This window comes from Pleurodeles waltl, chromosome 4_1, assembly GCF_031143425.1.
Source record: "Pleurodeles waltl isolate 20211129_DDA chromosome 4_1, aPleWal1.hap1.20221129, whole genome shotgun sequence".
In the NCBI taxonomy this organism is placed as follows: domain Eukaryota; kingdom Metazoa; phylum Chordata; class Amphibia; order Caudata; family Salamandridae; genus Pleurodeles; species Pleurodeles waltl.
Genome location: NC_090442.1, coordinates 517,678,881 through 517,700,658, shown reverse-complemented (window position 1 = coordinate 517,700,658; position 21,778 = coordinate 517,678,881). Strand labels below are relative to the sequence as shown.

The 21,778-nt window shown below is 42.2% G+C and overlaps 1 protein-coding gene across 1 annotated transcript in view; it reads right to left on the bottom strand.

The window, feature by feature from the left end:
* The window catches only part of ADAMTS20 (ADAM metallopeptidase with thrombospondin type 1 motif 20), a 1,292,194-nt gene that overhangs the window by 396,130 nt on the left and 874,286 nt on the right, over window positions 1-21,778 (bottom strand). The window contains exon 26 of the mRNA XM_069228834.1: window positions 12,235-12,342. Coding sequence (XP_069084935.1) covers window positions 12,235-12,342 — 108 coding nt within the window. The remainder of the gene's footprint in view (window positions 1-12,234; window positions 12,343-21,778) is intronic.

Genomic DNA, 21,778 nt, shown 5'->3' with positions numbered 1-21,778 from the left:
GGGGACAATACCTAGAAAATAAGACAAAAACCTGGAAATCTGTGAATTAAAAACAATTTCTGTATGTCATGATTAATTTCATGTAAAAAAAATGTATATATATATTTATTTTCTGATAATAGTAAATGATGCACAGCAACACTTTTGTAAAATTGTATAGTACCTATACCATACTACATACCATAATACAAACTGCACAGTACCTTAATGGACAGCTAAAGAAAAATGAATATCTCATGCATAAACATCTATAAAACTAGAGCAACTGCATCCAAGGGACCTATATCAAACTGCAGGAAGTGCCCAAGTATGTGTTTTAATCATTTATTAAGTTTGCATCAAAGACAAACATTAACAAAAGCTGAGAAGCAGTGCAACAATTGTCAGAGAACTTCAATAGGCCAAAGGGAGCATAATTAAAAAAGAGTTGAATGAGGATCTATGGCAGTTTCAGCAATCGGGGGGGAAAAGAAAGGTTACAATGGGGGCAGAAGGTGGGGGTGAGGAGGTGGGGAGTTGAGGGAATGGGTAAGGGGAAAGGATTGTATTCAGACTTATCTTGATGACATTCAAATGCAAGAAATGGAATCATGCACCACCAGAAAACAGTTCACCTGTGCCACATAGTTAGTACAGACACCACCAGTACCACGCATTACCCTCAGAGAGCTCAGAAGCCCCCAGGGAGTCTGCATCAGCCACATCCAAGTACAGTACCAACAGGTACCAAATGTCCTGGGGGTGGGAACAAGTTGGCATCAAGTCCCAGTAGTTTTATAATTGTTCATGGCAATATGCTGCATCATGCAACCAGTCTGTGTTATGCAGTACTCTGCACCTCCCCCAGCACATTTCAGCTCTCCGTTTTGCAAGGAAAAGCAACATACCCAACAGGCAGTGTCCTTCATCTGGGGCATCTTTAACATAGCCCAGTAATACAGTTATTGGGGATCGCAAGATAGTGTGCCCAGTGATAATTACAAAAACATCAAAAACATTAGTCCAGTAAGACTGTATCACAGGACAGTTCAACACAACATGAAAAAAATCACCTCTTGGTGCCATACAGCACAGACAATGGGCATCATCACACACACCAAATCCTTGCAGCCACTCTGGGGTGTAATACAAGCAATGCAAGAATTTAAAATGCGTAGCCTTCAATTGGGGGCGAGGGCACATGACTGCATGCAGCAGCATTTCCAGCATTCAGCTGTGGTGGGACTACCTAAGTCTGACTCCCATGTTACTCGAGATCTAGATACATCTGCAAGTGCAGCTCCCTGCATTGGCAGGTATAGTTTTATAAATAGACGGTGCAGGGAAGGAGTGATCAGCAGAGCTTCTATTGCTTGAAGCATCTCAGGAGCTTTAGGAAAGGAGCCATGATATGAGCGAATTGCTGTCCGTAGTTGATAGTAACTTTGTTTATACAAAAGGAAGTTAGTAGGGCCCTGTAACGCCTGTTCGGGTTCAATAAAGATGTCATCTGTGTACAGCGCTCCCATATTAGTAAGTTGTAATGTAAGGAGCTGTGCTCGGGTGTCATATCTCCAGTAGTAGGCAGGTAGGCAGGGAAGGTTATCCAAGAGAGGGATGGGGGGGCAAAAAGGTGGTCCACATGGGCCCTGAATTAGACTTCTTCCCATGCCCATATGGTATAAGCAAATGCATCAATTTGGGCTCTTGACGGTGAGGAGGTAAATACAATGCAATGGATAGTGGGCACAGTGGTATATGATCATGTTCCAGGGCTGTGTGTGGCTGAAATTTAATGGGATGAACCCAGAAATGTGTAAATTGCACTTAAAGTAATAGAGGTCCATATCTGAGGCTGCTCTGCTCAAGAGGAAGGGTGAGCAATTCCCACGACGCTCTGGGCTGCTTACCAGCCTATACTAGTGAGATCAAACAGCAGCGTAAATGTCTGCAGGGATAGGGGTAAATTAGCAAACAAATACAGGAATTTAGGGAGCACTACCATTTTGGCAATAGCTAGTCCACCCGTTAGTGAGAGTGGCAACGACTGCCCCCTCCCAAGACGCTCTTCTAACCAGGAGATTGCACCACCATAATTCACTTGCCATAGTTCATCTAAATTCCTGCTTAGCCAAACCCCAGATATCACACTGGTCCCTCAGCCCAGAAGAGCAGGAATTCAGATGCATATGGAGTAGTCGCATCCTTAAGTAGGAATATAATGGATTTAGCCCAATTGATCCTGATGCCAGAAAGGCTACCAAAAAGAATGAACTCCCTAATAAAGACATCCAAATTGTCCTGTGGATTATTTACATAAAGCATGACATCATCTGCATACATCAATACAATGATTGCCCTAGGTGTGAAATCAAAGCCTCTGTGCATGTGGTGTTGTAGCCATGCAACAAGTGGTTACATGACTATGGCAAATAGTATGGGTGAGAGGGGGCAGCCCCTGGCGAATGACCCTCATGAATGGGAATTGGGTGGAAGTAGTCCCATTGAAATGCAAACAGACATTTGGTTTTCTCAGAGTGAAGGCCAATCAATCAGAGGAACTTAGGGCTTAATCTAAGACAAGGAAGGAGCTCAAAGAGGTACGGCCACTCCAACTAACCAAACGCCTTGGTGGCATTTAAAAATACTGCAGCAGCCCTACAGGACAGGTCAATTGTCTGGGCTACAGCAAAATTGGTGCATATTTTATGGGCAGTGGATCTGCCTGGAACAAACCCAGATTGGTCCGGGTGGGTGATAGGTGGCAAGAGCAGTAACAGTCGGGAGGCAATCAGTTTGGAAAGGATTTTATTGCCAACATTTATCATTGAGAACAGGTGGAAGGATTAACAGCTGTGTGGATCCCTGTCTGGTTTCAAGATAGTTACAATTAATTCCTCATGTAAGGAAGGGCCCCAACCCCCAAGGACTCCACATACATTTCGAGTAAATGAGGAGGTAGAAGCAGTGCATACTCTTTATAGAAGGGAGCTGTAAGCCATGAAGGCCTCTGAAGTTGAGGTGTGGGCGTACAAATAAAGCAAGGAAAAGAAGGAAGTCATTGCATGTTGAACTGTCTCTCTACCAACATGCAGATTCATTTGGTAGTCCTCAATATCCACCACGTAATTGCTGGCCCCAGGCTTATGTAAGAGATTGGCCAACATCTTACCTCCTGTAGCGCCCTTGCCATAGCGTTGGGAGTGGGCCTCATGACCAAGCTAGTATACTTCCTGTCCCGCTTCCTCAAACTGGCTAAGTTTGGACCTAATCTGTGCAAGAATAGTCAGGTCAAAGGTGAAAAAATATTGCTGCTCAAGATCATGTAGCTCTGTTTTAAGAGTGGAAAAACCTCTCTGAAGCTGTTGTAAGATCCCAGACTGCTTTACAATGCAAACCCCCCTAATAATCAGCTTGAATGCCTCCCATAGAGTGGAATGCATTAAAATAGATGAGTTGTTGTGTTCAAAGTAACCAACTATGGCCTCCAACAGCTCCCAGGGGGAGGGCATGAGCAGACTGGGCACCACAAACCCCACAGGCCTCCCAAGGCCAAAGCGACATTTGATGGTGGTAGTCGACCTTCCAAAAGGGCAGCATATGAGCCAGTGGAGAATCAGCAGACAGGCAGGGGCATGCCACATCCTGCAGACTGCCCACAGGGATTACAAGCAGGCCAAGATCAGTAGTAGGTCAACCTCCAGGGGTACCCAAGGCCACAAATACCCAGTATAAATGTAGGGAGTCAGGGAAACAGAGGGCAAATAGTGACAGTGTACAGTGAGCAACCAAGTGCTGCGGGGCAATGAGCCAAGAAGCCCCAATAGCAGTTAATCAGATCTGCAGTAGGGTCAACCAGTCATATCCACCAGACTCCCACTGCCCCGCGCAGCGATCGGCCCCAGAACAGCAAGGGGAAAGTCAGTCCAAAGGGCTCATCAAATGGCATCTGGAGGGTCAAGCCATAGGGCATAACCAAGGTCGAGAAGGCTACTTATGGTGGCACATACTGCAGCTGCTGCAATCTCACCGATCCCCGGGCTGCAGGGGCAGTAGGCCCGCTGAGGTGTCATCTCACAGTCCCAGGGCCAGAGCGCCAAAGCCAGAAAGCTCGGTAGCCACCCGGAGCTGGCCCAAATCCTCCCCAAGCCTCGTTGCTTTAAATCAGCCTTCAGTCACCCCCCACACCACCTCAGAGGGGAATCAGACAGTAACACAACAGGGCTGTACCTGTGAGCCAGGTGGCAGACTTTGGGCCCCTCTTCTCAGCTGCAGGCCATGCGGCAAGTGGTCACACAAGCCAACATCCTCAGCTTTTGCTTGCAGCAGACCACCACTCAGCCCTAGCACGGTGGTCCCAGCTGTTCCAACAGCCACAAATCCAGGCCACAATGCCCAGCACTCTGAAAGTGATTCCAGTGAGGTGTTAATGCAGGATGGCCAGGAACAATATCTGCATCATGCCGGAGAATACCCAAGCTCCGTCTTGGAGCATCGCAGGTCCCACCCACAAGGCAAGTCACACCTTGCTGCAGGCAGAGCACAGCCCAGCAATTAAGAGGTGTCCACAGCAGCAAAAAGTTTTCAAATGATTAAAGGGTGCCCGCTTCCAGTCAGCCATAGATGCCTCCAAAAGACCAGGATAAATGAAAAGAAATCATCCTCGGCCAGTGGAGACTCACAAAGTGGCCACTACGTTGCATTTGGGCCCTCTGGTGCCCCCCCCCTAAGTGTCCAAGTAAATTCATACCAAAACATATATACCTCATACATAGTACCTACTCTGATATAAGCAACTGCATTCAAGAATAACATGGCAACTGGTGCATCTATATTAATAAACCCTTTACCAACCAAACACTCTAAATTATCTGAGTGATCATTAATCAACATACAATAGACCAATACCCTTTTCACTTAGTGGGTCTAAGCAATTCGATACAATAAATTAAAAGCAAGCTAAAAACGTATGAAGATTGTTGTCTAAAAAAGTTGTCAGTTGAACATATTTGAAAGATTTAGTCCCAGGCATTGAGAATGTTGACCTCAATTTTTAAAAGACTAAAATTCCATTTCATCATATCACTGTCCTAGGTGTTGTAATGCTGTTCTAGATCACTGTGGAGTACATGAAAACACAGGAAAATAGGAATTATGCTATAAAGCAGTATACTCAGTAATAGACGGGAAGGAATATCTGTTGGCAATACACTTCTGAATGTAAACATAAACATAAACAAACACCATCCTAAAGCAGGTGCATTTAAAATATGAGGGATCATAGAACCACAAACTAGGAAGTAAATCAAAGTCATATGTTTGAAAATGCCAGTGGCCATCAATAATAAATACCTGGGACAGGTGGCAGATAAATGCTGTCCACTAATAAAGAATGAGATTCAGTAGGGCCCAGCCTTCTTTTTCTAATGTTTTTCACTGCAGAAAGCTAGTTGAGTTGCATGAACACTTATGTTGCTTTATAAAATGATTTCACAATTATTTCACAGTCACAAAAAACACAACCAATCACAGGAGGATTGCACTTAAGTGATATTAAAAAGTGGGGTAAGATAACCATTTTATTAAGATTACAGTGCTTCATGAGTCCTGATGGGGTCCTGCCCCACTTAGATATAAACTAGTCTTACTGATTAGTGTTTCTTAGTTTAATGGGGTAATTTCTTCTACTTGTTATGAGACTTGAATTCCCAAACATGTAACTGAAGCAACATGTCTTTCATCAGAGCAATCCTTCAGTTTATTAAATATTATCTACATCTTACATGGGTTTAGTAGGTGCCCTGAGAAATGACCAAATTGTACAGCCTTCACCTTGATATGAAAAATGGCTTGAGGAGGATTTTAGGTATAAATTGCTATGTCATCATCATATGGTGCTTTTCCAATTTCTACTGCATTGAGAATCCTGATTGCTTCAAATATCTCAGGAATTGTTCCAATGATAGGGCAAATAACCGTGGAGACAGAGTGCAGCCCTGGCATGTTCCTCTGGCCACAGGCATTTCATCACAGAGATTCCCCATATTGACTATGGAATCAATAAGACCTCCATATAGCCTTTGAACCCGAGTAAGATGCCTTGGATCAAACCCCATTGTATCCAACATAGCCCATGAAAAACGTTTTCAGTATCTAGTAGGATCATCACAGTTGCATATCCCATCACAACCACCACACTGAATGATGTAGTTTCTAATCTAGTTAGAGGGATGGTTTCCCTGGAAGGAATTAAACTGTGTTGCCTGGCACTGGCTCATTTGGCTTGCCAAGGGACCAGTGAATTAACAAGAACTTTAGAATACATTTTAGAATCACAATTTATGAATGAAAGGTTCAATACAATAATTACAGCTCAGGATCTTTGCCCTTTTTAAGGAAGATACTCAAACAGCTCTTGACATACAGGATGCAACATATTGCATTATCAAATGATTGAAACATGACAAGAAAGAGGGAAATGGATATTAAACAAACCCTTATAAAACCCAGATGGAATTGTATCAGCAGCTGATGCTATCAGGTGCCAGCATCATCTACATTTGATAGTCTTAGTAGAAGGGTAACAATACTTCTGAAGAATAATTCTCAGTAATGTCCAATATGCTGCATGGAAAAGCATGGCTGTGGCTAATTGCTAGAATTGGAAGAGATGGCAGATTATGTTTATGCTTCTACAGTAGATGACACTAATGATAAAGACCCACTAATGTTCCAATATGCTTTTGGAAGTCACTTCATTGGAGTGCCTCCTCAATATGTGTGAAGATATCAATCTAATGCTAGATCCCTCCATTGATTAGTCTAATGCCTTACATGGGCACCCTATGTGTCAAACATGAGCTGATGTCTAACATATCATAAGGTCTTACATGTAGGTGGCTGGATGGCTGGCGCTACTGCTTATGTTAATCTCCTGCTTATACATATTATTCACTACACAAACATTATTCTACGTTAGATGAGATTTGGGTTGCTCAAGTCCTAGCTCCATGTACATCTCTGTTGGCCACTTTCTCCAAATCATCTCTTTGCAAGGGATTTTATGTACTAAACCCAGTGCTTAATTTGTAAATAAAAACGTGCCGGTGCCCAAAGCCCTCCTCTTAAAACACACAGCTGCTGCATTTAAATGTGCAAGCACGGAATAATGAGGCAGTGTAATCCTGAAGCCATCTTGTGCCTCTTCAAACCATTTAAAGCCGCTCCCTCACCCCTTCAGCTCACTCTGGCAGCTTTCTGCCTTCTCCCTTTGTGACACTTTTTTCGATTTTTCTCTTCCTCCATCGTTCCCATATGTGTCTTTTGCTCGCAGCAAATGGTTGAGGCAGAAGAATAAGCACGAGCTCTCAAAAATAAGTGCTGGTGCTCAGCACCAGAAACAACAAGCACAAATTAAGCACTGACTAAACTTACCCCTAGGAGGAGGACATTAGATAGAACTTTGATTGATAATGATCAATATAAAAATATATGATTAAAGTACTGTGCAACTTTTTTAGAAGACTTTTGTATCTGCCTCTCTTTATATAATAGTATAGGAAAGAAGTCCTCAAAGGAGACATTCAGAAAATATTTTTGGATACATAGTAAGTCAATTACCATAAACAATTAAGGCTACATATGCACCAAACCGTCATTGACTTAGCCACTGTATGTGCTTGAAGTAATATAACTGCAATCAATCAAAGGCATAAAATCAAAACATTTTGCAAATAGGATTTTCAGTTTCCCCAAGGATTACCAAAACAGAAGTCAGTACAGCTACATGTGTGTATATATTGTAAACACAAGCCACTGTGGTGGTTGATTACATTAATTTGCAGCAATTTACAGTTGAGGACAAGTGAACATCAAATGCCAGGACTTATGGTTATTCTGAATTATATTTTGATCTCTACAACTTTTTAAAAGGCTCTCATCAAGACAGCAAAGAGTTCAGACACCATTGTGTGGGTTGGGAATTGAAGAGATAATTGAAGATGATGCACTCGTGTGATAGGGCGATGAATGCACACATTTGGTGAGAATAAAACACCCAAAACGTTTGAAGAGGCCGGAGGGCTCAGAAGTCAGAAATCTCAGAAGAAATAGAAAGATTACATAATTCCTTAATGTGTTTAAAATTTAGCATGATGATTTTATTTGGCAGGGACATGTAACTCACAGGAAGTTGTTACTTTTCAAATAATATTGGGAGTAGAGATGTGATTCAAAAAGATAACTTGAAATAAGACAGTTAAATATGCACGGAATCACCATCTCAAATATTTTTAAAATCCTGTAACTATTTGCCTATTTACCCTTACAGATCAAAGAATCCTGCCATTGAGAATCTAAGATTATACAAATATGAAAAAGTGGGTGGAATTAACTATCCCTTTAATTTTTTATTTATTTTCTGTTTTTGATTAATGCAGGTTTCAGTACATTTTCTTCTTGTATTGATTATAGTGAACATGAGTAGAATGATGGGTTAGAATAAAGGCTGGAGAGAAGACTAATGAACGTTCAAAACAAGCACCAGTTCACAAACAGAGCTACCTATTTTGAAGGAGTATGACCTTGGAACTTCACCCCTACCCCATTTCTCAAATGCATAGGGAGCAAGGCAGAATGGAGGTCCATTCAGTTACTTTTCAGCTCCCAAAGATTCACCATCTGAATTGCATGTACATGTTAAGTGAAATGAGGTGGATGGGCTATTGGATGTGTGAGGGGAACAACTGTTACACTATCCACATTAAGGGCACCATTTACAAGAGCAGCAGCACTTTGAGCGGTTAGGGCACTAGTGAGGATAGAGATTTGTGATCTATAATAAATATACCAGAGATTGAGGTTTGGAGTGCACATGTTCTGGGCTCTACCCCTGATAAAAGAATGACAGGTTGGCAGTATTAAGAAATGCTGCCTTCAAGATAATAAAAGGGCGTCTGGAAATTCAAGCCTCTTACCTGTCAGTCATCTTGGCTGCATTTGATGATCATACACTTTTTTTAATATCTGCTCCTACCCATGTTTTCACTCACTGGTGATGGTGCCATTCCCCTCACCATTCACCTTTCACAAAACAGGAACTTCTGTACCGAAGACATCTAGATATCTTTGTTGAATAAAAAACATATGCCTTAAACTGTGACTGCACAGGTTCCTCCTTCTCCCTCATTCAATGATGCAGACATAACTGATGCTATCCATAGTGAATATCACCTTTGGAAACGCTCTTTTTAGGAATGGTGTAAGGCAAGACCTATTGATTTTACCAAAATTTAAAGTATAAGGTACTTGCTTAAAGGGTCTTCACCCATTGGTCTGTCGTTGGATTTGGATTGCACCCATAACAGCATACAACATAGGGTAATGGGACCGCCTACCTCAACCACAGGTTAACTTCACTTTGAGTGACTGTATTTTGCTCTTTCAGAAGACTGTATTTTGCTCTTTCAGAAGCACACAAGTCAGTTCCTTTAGTACAAGTGATTTTGTTTTTACTTTATAATTACTTTAATGTGCCTCCGAGTTGAAAGCAGGACACAATTCACGTTTTGTCAGTTCTTGTCTCCTGCCAATGCTATTGTAATTTTCTTTTTAAGAGTCCTTTGTCTGACGGCTGGTATTTTACAGGATAAAAGATTGCATCCATTTGAAACTGTATTAAGTTATCCTCTTTTTACTATGCATGCAGAACACTAACCAAGAGTTTCAAGTTTATACATGTAAATTCATAAGCAGACAATTCTTCTGAACATTTATTCTGGACTCAGTTTCACTAATGGTTCCTTAATAAACTTTGTCCAGGAAGAAAATCAGCCTTTATCATGTTTAAATTGCTGCAGTTGTATTGCATTTCCTTCTTCCTTTCATTCCCTCTTGCCTTCTCTCTTTCCTCTTTCTTTTCATCTTCCTTTCTATCTTGCCATATTTTTGTTTCTTTTCTTCTTTCTTTCATTGTTTCCTACTTTTTCCTTATGTCTTCCTTTGCTCTTTCTTCCCCCTTTCTTTTTATTTTCTTTCTTTCCTTACTTCCTTTCTTCATGTCTTTCTTTTCTTCTTTATTTCCTTCCTTCTTTCATTGTCATAATTTCCTTCTTCGTATGTCTTTCTTTCACTTTCTTTTTCTATTTCCTTCTTTCATTTTATTTCTTTCATTTTTTATTTTCCTGCTTCTTTCTGTCTTTGTTGTTCTCTTCTTTTTTTTCTTTTTTCTCTTTCTTTGCTTTTTTTGCTTTCTTTTTTGTTTTCCTGTTTTCATATCCTTCTTTTTGCTTTATTTTTGTCATTCAATATTTATTGACTTCTATTTAACTCCTTCTTCCATTCTTTCTTTCCTGCTTTCTCTCCTTCTTCGTTTGTTCTTTGCTTCTTTCCCTCACTTTTCTTTCTTTCCTTCTTTCTTTCCTTTACAATGTTCCCCTTCTTTCCTTCTTTTCCCTTTTTGTTATTTCTTAGTTTCTTCTTTCTTGTCTTCTTTGTTTCTGCCTTTCTTTCCTATCTTTTTCTCTTTTTTCCTTCTTTCTTTCCTTCGTTCCTGCTTTCCTTAATTCATTCTTTCTTTCTTTCCTTCATTCTTTTTCTTTTTCTTCCCTTTTTCTCTTTCTTTCTTTCACTTCCCCTTTGTTCTCTTTCTTCCTTTCTTTCCTTCTTTTATTCTCCCTTTCCTACTTTGCTAGTTTCCTCCTGTTGTCCATTCTTTCCTCTTTTTTTCTTATTTTATTCCCTTAATGTTTTCCTTATTACCTCCTTTCTTTCTCTCTTTCTTAAAGGAAAGAGTCTGGCAGACAGTGGCAGAACAATTGGCGTTTTTATGTCTGTGTTAACCAAAACCTTTTGATTTTACTAAAAGTATGTGTATGACATAGTTACTTACAGGGGTTTTCAGCCACACTTCATCTAATTGCGTGGTGCCCCTTCACTCATTGGTTGACTTCACTGTGAGGTATGACATGCTGCCCTTTCACAATGAGCACACCCACACACAAAGTAGTTCCTTTCCTTGCCAGGGAGTACTATGGTAATGTGTGCTTTTATGAGACCAAAAAAAAGTTTTTGCCTTTAGTCATTTTATTTTTCTATACTGAGGAACACCCTCAGCTTCCACAACAATAACTTTTTGCAAAAACTATGACAAAAAAATAAAAACAATAATTGCTAACAGGCTGGCGGACAATGTCACACCTATTGGGTTTGCCAATGCTTGTTTTACTATGTGTGCTGGTCAGCACTTATGAAGGGAAAAGTGAATGAGAAAAGCGATAATAGCATACTAAGCATAAGTAACTTGCTAGCTGACTAGGACGAGGGCCAGGCATTAAATGATATGTAGCACATTATGACATGGAATATGAAGAGAAACAGGGAAATAAAAAAAATAAGAAAATGATAAGTCATGTAAATAGATAGGCAAAGTGAGGCGAAGCCATGGATACCCTTTTAAACAACCAATGCCGCACGCAGCCAACCAGATCACATGCCTCACGGAATAAAACCATAAACCTACTATTTTAGTAAAAATAGTTACATTCTTGTTTGTGAAACGTCATTTTAAATATCTGGTCTTGTTTTGCACGACGTGTACGTTACGATATGACACAAAGTCAGTCTGGCCTCCAGATGAGTAATGTCCATTGCTGATGACTTACTTTACTCTGCTTCGTTATTTATACAGCGATTGGACCCTAGAATGTGTATGCTATAGCATGTAGTATGGACTTTGGTCATCATAAATATCTGGCGGAACCACATACCCTCGGTCATAAAACTATCTGGAGTTTATTGCCAAAATAAACTAAAATCCCAGCGTTCACACGTGAGACATAGGCCCTGGGACAAGCACATTTTGAAATCGTCCATGGAAGATGAACTTGCTGTCAAATGCACCTTAATTATTTACCAGAGAGATTCCAGAGAAAAAAGTCTGACATTAAAAGAAAAAAATCTTCACATCTTCATATTGCGGTACACTCTAATAGATATATATGATTCGTGACTTATTTTTGAGTGTCTATAAACTCTGTAATTCCTGCAAACTTTCAAGATTTTTTTTGTTTTAAAATGTGTCATTTGATTGTTTACGCTCACTGTAGTAGGAATTCAAAAAAAACATTTAAAACAAAAAAGCTGCTACCAGTTCACTGCCAGAAATGCCAATGTTGTGAGTAGGATGATTCGTTCGAATACAAATTTGATTCACTATTGTTAATCTAAGGTGTATTAACTAGTTTAACCATTACTTACTGGTGTCCATGATCCAAACCGCCATTCAGTAATCTTTTTCAATCGAGTTAAAGGAGTGGGTGTTGTAAATACTTTCAAAACCTCCTTGCACTGTGCAGCTTCACAGTCCTGTAAATAAATACATAACGCAGATAAAGATAACTTCGAGCATTATCATAGAAAACACATTCAGAGTTGTAATTCGAAACCAAACGAATGCTTTAGATGTGACACTAAATGTATTTATCGGATAGCTAGAATGTAAAGGAAGCAAGGACTTCGGTCCTCCTTACGAGTTGCCTGAATTGCTATCTCCGTGAGGGATTCTGCTCCGGGCAACTGCACGCTCGCCCCGCCCGGTGTCCTCAAGCCTGCAGTCACTGGGTCTGCAGACCCTGGACCTGACAGGTCCGACTTGATAGTTAGTATGTGGGGGCTGCTAGTAGCTGCAGTGCCTGGACACTAGCCACTGGTATACTACAACATAATAAGGTCAGAAAAACTCTACATAGCTAGATCTAAATCCACTCCACCTTCTCACCAAACCTATATCCCACAGCACAGTCAGGAGAAAAGGCCCCCACACTACGTCAGCTTCTTATTTCCCCTGGTAGGGGAAAATCATGTGGAATTTGAAATAGTATTCCCGAGTCAGCACGTTTCCCACATTTAGGGTAATCCGCAACATACAGGTGGAGGATACAAATGGAATTAGGAGGGACTGGCCCCCTGGTATCTCTGTATTTATATATGGGGAACCTGTAATGAGGCCCTTAGTAGTTAACAAATACAGCTATCTATGATGCGATACTTTGTAGCGGTCTGATTGTTTTTCCTATCTTCTTTCCAAATGGGCTCTGTGTCAGAGAATTGAAGAGAGTGTAGAGGTGAGTAGTTAACAAGAATGGTACATACAAATACAAAAACTATCATTTCATTAAACACTATCATTTATCTTTGACTTCCGAGCTCTCTTACTTTTCTATTGGTCCACATTACGTAATATCCACTCACATGTGTGCATTAATATAACCAATACTTTATAGTACCAAGGTATCTCATCTCTCTGTAATTTTTGCTCTTTTCCCAACTTTCAAACATGATGAAGAATGTGTTTATCCTGCCTAACATCCCTATTCCTATGTGCCATCATTCTTTTATCAGTCAACATCTAATTATATCGGCATTCACCCTTTCACCACATTACCACTTGTTTCCTTATTTTTATTCAAACACAAGATAAGGAAATATAATTTGTCATAACCACTCCCTATTTTTGATTTTCAGCCTGCTGACAGTTCTTCTTTAAAGTGACAAAGGTGCAAAAGATGCATTGTGTAAAGGTGCACAATGATTCTATACAAATACAAATTACAACACCTTGTGATAATGCCTGGTCTTTTCAACAATCTAGTAACATCCTTTAACAATTTACAGTCTCCCATTCCATCAGGTTAGAAACTCCAGACCAAGGGGATTATCACAATGACAGCGTGTCATCTGCACCTTTAACATTTGGTAACATGTCAATGTTCTGTACATACATTATAACAAAATGTACACATAAATATAAATGATGAATGGTTCAGAAAGAAGGCGTGTATATTGTATTAATTATGTTCATTTAGTGGATGGGTTTGATTAATAGGGGTACTGCTGATTCATTTGCGTTGGTTTTGTGTCCTTGCGAAAAAGTCCCACAGGACCACTGTTTTGTTATAATAGATATACTGTCATAGGACTCTTACCATCGACATAAGACTGCTGGTTTTTGGCAGCAGCACAACCATGTGTAAGGGACTGAGTCAATCCCACACTGTCCGGTAACTGTCGGCCTAACCCTTTTGGTGAGCTAGCAGCACCTCACCCGAACCTAGCAAGTAAAGGTGATTTGTGGCAGCTTGACGCACGACACTCTGACTCCTCAGGGAAATCGTAGTTGGCAGGTCCTACCTTTTTCTCTAGTTAGCACAGGTTTCAGACACACATAGGCAGACAAAAAATGCAGGACAGTTTTTAAAAAAAAATGTATTTGTATTGGATGCATGAGAAATAGTTTATTACCAATACTGGGAAGAAGATCGAACTCCCATATGGTACAGCAACAGTACAATATGTTCAGAATAAAGTGCTTTGTGCCTTAAAACATGTATATAAGAAGAAAAAAAAATCAGATGCGTACTATTTCACCAGTAAGAGTAACAAGTCTGTACATGTTGAGTGAGGCAGGGCAGGAAAGCACTACCTAGACCTGACCCAATCCTCAAAGAGCCCCCATATTGCCTGCCCCTTGCATCTAGCCTTCCTCCCCTCATGTTGATAAAGTGCTATCTCCAGATGACATATAGATAGGAGTCGCCCCAGCCATTGCTGAAATGATGGAGGTTGCAGGTCTAGCCATGCAGATGCGACATACCTTCGATAAATAGCAATTGACATAAAGATGACAAATGTTTTTCCTATCATTCCTACCTCCTCTGATACTCCAAATACCAGAATATCGGGTGTAAGCTCCACATCGTATTTTACCACCTCTTTTAAAAACCGTTTGATCCCCATTTTTAGTGGTTCCAATTTTATACAGGTAGCAAACATATGTATGAGATCTACCCCAAATACCTGACATCTCAGACAGTGAGTCCCCATCGCCACCCCATTTGGCTATTTTAGATGGAGTAAAATATAGATCGTATATTGTCCTATAATGCTGTGCCTGCAGTGCTGATGAAATTAAAATAGTACAGCCAAGTTCAAAGGATTCATTAAATTTAGTGCCTCCGCTATTTAAGCTACCTTCCCACTTCTTGATGTATTTCTCGAGATCATTAGGTTGCTCTGATATGAGTATTGAATCCATCTGTTATCATCTGAGTGGGTTTTCTGTAAACCCCGCCAGCCCCCCGGTTTTCTTACATAAGAACTCTCTTATTTGCAAGTATTAAAAAAATTCCCTTTGGTCCAGCCCATACCATTCTCAGAGGTCCTTCAATGTTCTCATCTCAGTTCCCTCATAGAAATCTCCTAGCCTTAGAACCCCCTGCAAACTTCATTTGGCAGCGAAGCGATCCTTAAATATCTCTGTTATTGTGTGTTGGCGTACACCATTAAAACCTACTGAGTCCTGCTTTCTTTTGCCAAGGGTTCCAGCACTTAAAAGTGGCCTCTAGTGACTTAAACCGCACTCTCTTATCGTAGCTGGGCTCTACCAGTGTCAGCAATCCACCATTAGCTATCGGCCCAATTAGTAGCTCGTAAATATTTTGCCAGTATCCTGCCCCTGCCACGCCTCCTTTGCTTGCCATCAGCAGGCACATATATTGGAAGGCAGCTGCCAGTTGATGTAGTTTCCGATTTAGTAAGGACTATCCCCCATTCTCTCTAGGTAGGAACAAATATTTATTAGCTCTTCTGCTCTTACCATACACCCAGATAAATCTTGTTACTAGGTGATCTATTACTCTAAACCATGACTTTTCAAACTCCAATGGAATTGTCCGAAACAGATATAGCACTTTGGGGATGAATATCATTTTAATCATATTGCATTGCCCCATTACAGACATGTACAAGTTGTTCCATCTGCTAAAATCTTGCTTAGCTTTCCCTAAAATCGGCGTCAGGTTTAGACCGACTATCTGTTCCACAATGGAGTTAATGTCTATACCTAAATATACTGTGTGGCCTACTCCACAGGTGTCATGAGTAGTTGTATATTTATTAACCCTGGGTTTTTTCTCTATTCAATAAATACCAAGAAAACTCTCCAAAACTACTTGCCACCTTCTCTATTTCCCTTAAAGCTTCGCCCCGGTTGGATGTTACAACAGATATATCATCTGCATGTGCTAGTATATTGGTGTCCCATCCATACCTATTAACTGGTTAGATGGCTGGGTTCTTTTCTAGCGGCCTGAGCAAGGGATCGATGTACAGAACAAACAGCAATAGGGAGCACGGACAACCCTGTCTGGTGTCCCGCCCGATTTGTGTAATGTTGGACTGCCCACCCATCAGTTGTATCCGAGCATTCGGTTGACCATAAATATCTTTTATTGCCATCACAAAATTATCTCCCAATCCATACATCCCCAGGACTCTCCACAAATAGTCCCAATTAAACCTGTTGAAGGCCTTTTTCAGCATCTAATAGTGCCACTGCCATAGATTTTTCTGCCACACTGGTTGCATCAAACAGCGCGACAACTCCTCTAATATGGTCAGAGGCATCCCTCCTGGAAACAATCCTCTGCTGATTTTGTGTAACTAATTTCTTAATAACAGTAGATAAGCCTGCTGCAAATTTTAGAATAGATCTTAATATCAATTTTTATTAATGTGATGGGCCTATACGAGCTAGGATTTTGCAGTGTTTTTCCCTTTTACAGAAATACTACTATATTAGCAGAAGCCCAGGAGCGGGGAGCTTTGCTACCTTGTTGCCCCTAAGTAAACAGTTCTAGCATTACAGGCAGCAATAAAGTCTTGAAATATTTATATAATTCTAGGGGGATTGCATCCGTTCCTACGGCTTTTCCAGTGGAAAGTCCCCGAATTGCCCCATCGAGTTCCTCCATCCTGATCTTATCCCCAATGCCTCCTGTTACCCCTTCGTGATTCTGCCTACCTCTATAGTACTTAAAAATCTATTCATTGCTTGCACATCTAATGGAGACGTGGCCTTACAAAGTTCTGCATAATACATGCGAAAGTTTCCCTAATATCTTCAGGATCGGAAACAAGCCTTCACTGTGGGTTTTTAATTTCTATAGTAATACCAGCGGCTGCCTTTTGGCGAGCTCGTATTGCCAATAGGCAACCCACCTTCTCACTATATTTGTAACAATCAGTACGTCTTGAGAGGTACTTTTCCTCCACCTTTTTTGCTGAGATTTCATTAATTTCTGCTTTGGCAATAGCAATCTTCTGCAAAGCAACATTCACCTTCATGCCCCCCTCAATAGCTAGGGTGAGGTGATTTTCTGCCTCTTTGAACTTTGAATATACTACCTTAATCAGACTTCTGCCTTCTACGACTGAAACTCAAAGTTTCTCCACATATCCCCGCCTTTAAAGTGTCACATACAATCTCCACTGGGGTGGACCCCCTATTAAATTTGAGAAACTCCTTCAACCATATATTCATATGGTGGAGGTATTCTGGATCATTCAAAAGCCCTCTCTCGAAGGTCCAACCCTTCCTATTACATTTAAAGCCCTCTGTATTTTTTTCTAATATTAGCAGGTTATGATCTGACATAAACCGTGGGTATAAGTCCATGCAAGCCCCTGCTAGCTATTCGGGGGATATAAAAAAGTAATCTAATCAGGCCAATTTCATATGTGGAGCTGAGTAATACGTGTATCCAGGGTTTGGTGCACATAGTTTTGGCCAAACATCCACCAATCCTATTTCTTTTTGCAGACTACAGAGAGCTTTATATACTCCAGGTTTACATCTGTGATATCTGTTGGGGTTGGTACCCATTAGATCTTTCAAACCATCCCAAGAGCCGATAAAATTAAAATCTCCATACACTATGTAGGGGGCCAGCCATTCTGCTAATTCCAATGATCCAAAATCTAGCACTGATGGATCATATATCACTGAGCCATAAAGAGAACATAAAGTAAAACATCCTTTACTATGCTGAAACTCTACCACAACCCATCTTCTGTATTTATCTGCAATTCGTCTTGTAAACTCACATTTCCCACTGCCAGCTAGTATAGCAACCCCTTTGGTCTTAACAATTTGTTTGGTGCATATCACTACCTTAATCCCATGGGAATCTAAGATAGATCTATTGCATTACTCTATATGTGTTTCCTGTAGGCAGTATGTCTGCCCTTAGTGTTTTCATATCCTCAACAATTTTTCACCTTTTCTGGGGATTATTTAGCCCACATATATTTATAGATGCAATTTACATTTTAGCCATTTGCTCATCACCTCTCACATATTAACCATGGGCTCGAACAGTTGTGGATAGTCGCATACATTTCACCATTTCTAGCTACCGGCTTCTTGCACTATACATCGCACTTCAACATTCTTTGTACCTTATTATTCCCCTTTTGTCTTCCTCCCGCCTCATCCTCTGCAATATCAAGTTCTCAATCATCCTTTTTTTAGATGCCTGCCCTCTACCCTCCCCAGTCCACCCTCCATCCACCTTCTCTTCCCCATTCCTAATCCTACCCCTCCACTCACCCTTCCACCACCACCCTCTCCACCCCAGCCCCCACCATTAGAGCAATCAGACTCCTGATGCTTCACTGAATGCCGCCTGCAGCCCTCCCCCGATCGGGCCATGCTCCCACCAGAAAAAAGTATAAATTAACACCTCTCGTTGCGAATTAGTGACCTTTCAGTCTCTGCTCTGGTTTTAGTGGATTCTGCAGATTCAATTCATTTAGATACACTTTACTTGGATCTCAAAGGTAAATACTTCTTTCATTATCGTTTTCAGTCGTGCTGGGGCCAACAAAAAGGGCTCCCCACCTGCATCCTAATAAGGCTTAATCAGTTGTCGTAGCATCCATCTGGGCTCTACAGTAGTCTGGTCGGGTGAAAAAGATTACATTGTACATACATCGTGGAGCATCCCGATGGGACTTTTCAAAGATAGCTTGTCTTAACAAATAATTACTGAAAAATAACAATATGGCTCTTTGATGTTTGTATTCAGGGCTTTGTTCTCACCTGATTGGTGGAAATCTATGGGCCCCTTTGTATTTCCACCTCCCAGTCCCATTTCGTAAGTTCTGGGAAGGCTTTACGTAGGAAATTGATCATAAATGTCCAATATCTTTGCCATCCGTCCTTCTTCTATGCCTAAGAAATGCAAGTTATTTCTCCCCTGCCGATTTGTGTAGTCTTCCAATTTCCACATTATATCAGTTAAGTGCCCTCCTTGTGTTTCTGCCTGCTCTTTCAATACCTCGACCTCTGCCTCCATTATAGAAGCTCTGTTCCCCATTGTGTTCAACTTTTCTTCTATTTCTCCACTAGTCTTAGCTACCTTCCACACCATGACCTACAGCTGTTTGGTAGCCATCCAGGCTCTCCGGCTCTCCATTCGCATTTCAGTTTGAAGTTCCTTTATTGTGCCATATATCAACTGTAGCATTGTTTTATCTGGGCTGCCTGTATTAGTCATAGGATCATCCATACTGTTCTCTCCTGCAACATCATTGGGAGTTAGGATAGTCTCTGGCCCTTCTCCTGGCTAGATAGTCTGATTCCTGAAAAGTCACATTTAAGGGTCGTGGCACACCATTCTGAGATGCCTGTCCCGGTTGATGAACCAGATCTCAACTTTTTGCGTCTATGCTGTCGCTGCTGCTGTTTTACTGTAGGGCCTATAGCCGATGATAGGCTCTCAGAACTTGATGAAATGCTTTCTTCATCATCACTTTGATTACAACCACTACTGAATGCCTCTGAATCTTCGGTTAATGAGTAAAACGTATCACCTCCATTCTTAGACCAGTTCATATTTTTTCCGTCCCATTCAGTCTTTCTTGTCTCAACATCCTGGCCTTCTGTGGCTTGGCCGCCTTCTAGACTTAGGGTGTCATTACAACATTGGTGGTAAAAGCCGTTTACCGCCGTGCAGAAGACCGCCAACACACTGCCGCGGAATTCCTCCACAGTCATTATGGCCCAAAGGCCGGAATCCGACAAAATTCAGACACCCACACAAGTCCGCCACACCAAAGTTCAGTGATAAACTGTCGAAAACAAAACCGACACCATCACACCAACAGAAATACGCCCACACTATCACGACACACGAATCCACGCAGCGGTCTTTCAACCGCGGTATTCCATTGGCGGTACACACCGCTGCGCTCAAAATACACACACTCTTACAAAACACAGCCACATTGGACAATTCGAAACACACACACCTGATACACATACACACACCACTCCCACACACCCAATACAATATAAAACACACACACATATCACCCACAAACCCCTATGACCACAATTCATGACCGAAGGCCAGAGAGAGACACCACCATCAACAAACTAGCATCCACAGCCACACAACATCCATCACCCACACAACTTCCACGCACCTCACACAACACACCAATACATATCACCACACTTATCACCACACACACCACCCCACACATCACCTACACCACCCCATGGCACGGCAAAGACAGCCCAGGTTCTTGGAGGAGGAGCTCAGGGTTATGGTGGAGTAAATCGTCCGGGTAGAGCCACAGCTATTTGGAGCACAGGTGCAGCACACCTCCATCGCAAGGAATATGGAGCTATGACGAAGAATAGTCGACAGGGTCAACATAGTGGGACAACACCCAAGAAATCGGGAGGACATCAGGAAAAGGTGGAACGACCTACGGGGAAAGTGCGTTCCGTGGTCTCAAGACACCGCCAGGCGGTTCAGCGGACTGGCGGCAGACCCGCACCTCCTCACCCACAACTAACAACATGGGAGGAGCAGGTCTTGGCGATTCTGCATCCTGAGGGCCTTGCAGGAGTCGGTGGAGGAATGGACTCTGGTAAGTCAAATCTTAACAATTACATCCCCCACCCTACCTGCATGCCATCACATACCCCCACCCTCGCCCTCACCCCTATCACTCCAACTCCTCACAAATGTCCCAACATCACAAACCACACATCCCAACTCCAAGCCTTACATGCAACACCAAAGCATGGACACCCATCACTGAAGCATGCCCACTGCACATACCCATACACCCCCCTAAACCATCATCACACAAGCTCACACACAGGAATGACAGCAATGGGGTACATGGTCACCCACCCATTGCACACCATTACACACACAGATGCAATAATCATGCCTTTACACCCCTGCAGGACCACTACCCAACGTCACCAGACAGGAGGGTCCACACATGTCCACTCCACCCACAGAAGAGGCCCACAGTGATGACAGCACCTCTGTCCAATTGGATCTAGATGACCAGCCCGGCCCATTGTGGGCCTCGGACAGTCGGTTTCCCTCACACAGACACAGGCCACCACAGACCTTCCCCCCTCTGAAAACACCAGCATAGCACCCACCCAGCGGGCCCATACCTCCGTCCCCAGGACACGTCAATCAGCTGTGTGTCCACCACTACAGGGATAACCCACCACCCGAACAACAACAGGGACCTGGGGGAAGTGACAGTGGGCACACGGTCCAAGGGACGGAGGCCCAGGAACACAGGGGAACTTGGAGGGCTGCTGTGCGACAGGGGGGGGACAGGCAAAGGGAACCCCTTCTCCACGAGGCCCTCTCCTCCATCATGGGAGCCTACCACCACTCCCAGGAGACTATGGCAACGGTACTGGCCAAGTTTCAGGAGACCCAGCGCCTGCAGGAGGAACAGTATTTGGGCTTCAGGGAGGAACTCAGAACCATCAGCTCCGCCCTGGGCACCATCGTAGGGGTGCTGAAGGAAGTACTCAACACCAGGAGGGACACTGTGGCACTACAAGGGGCCCCTGACACTAGCATGGACGATGAACTGCCCACCACCTCCGCCAGCACTAGTGGACAGGAGGCAC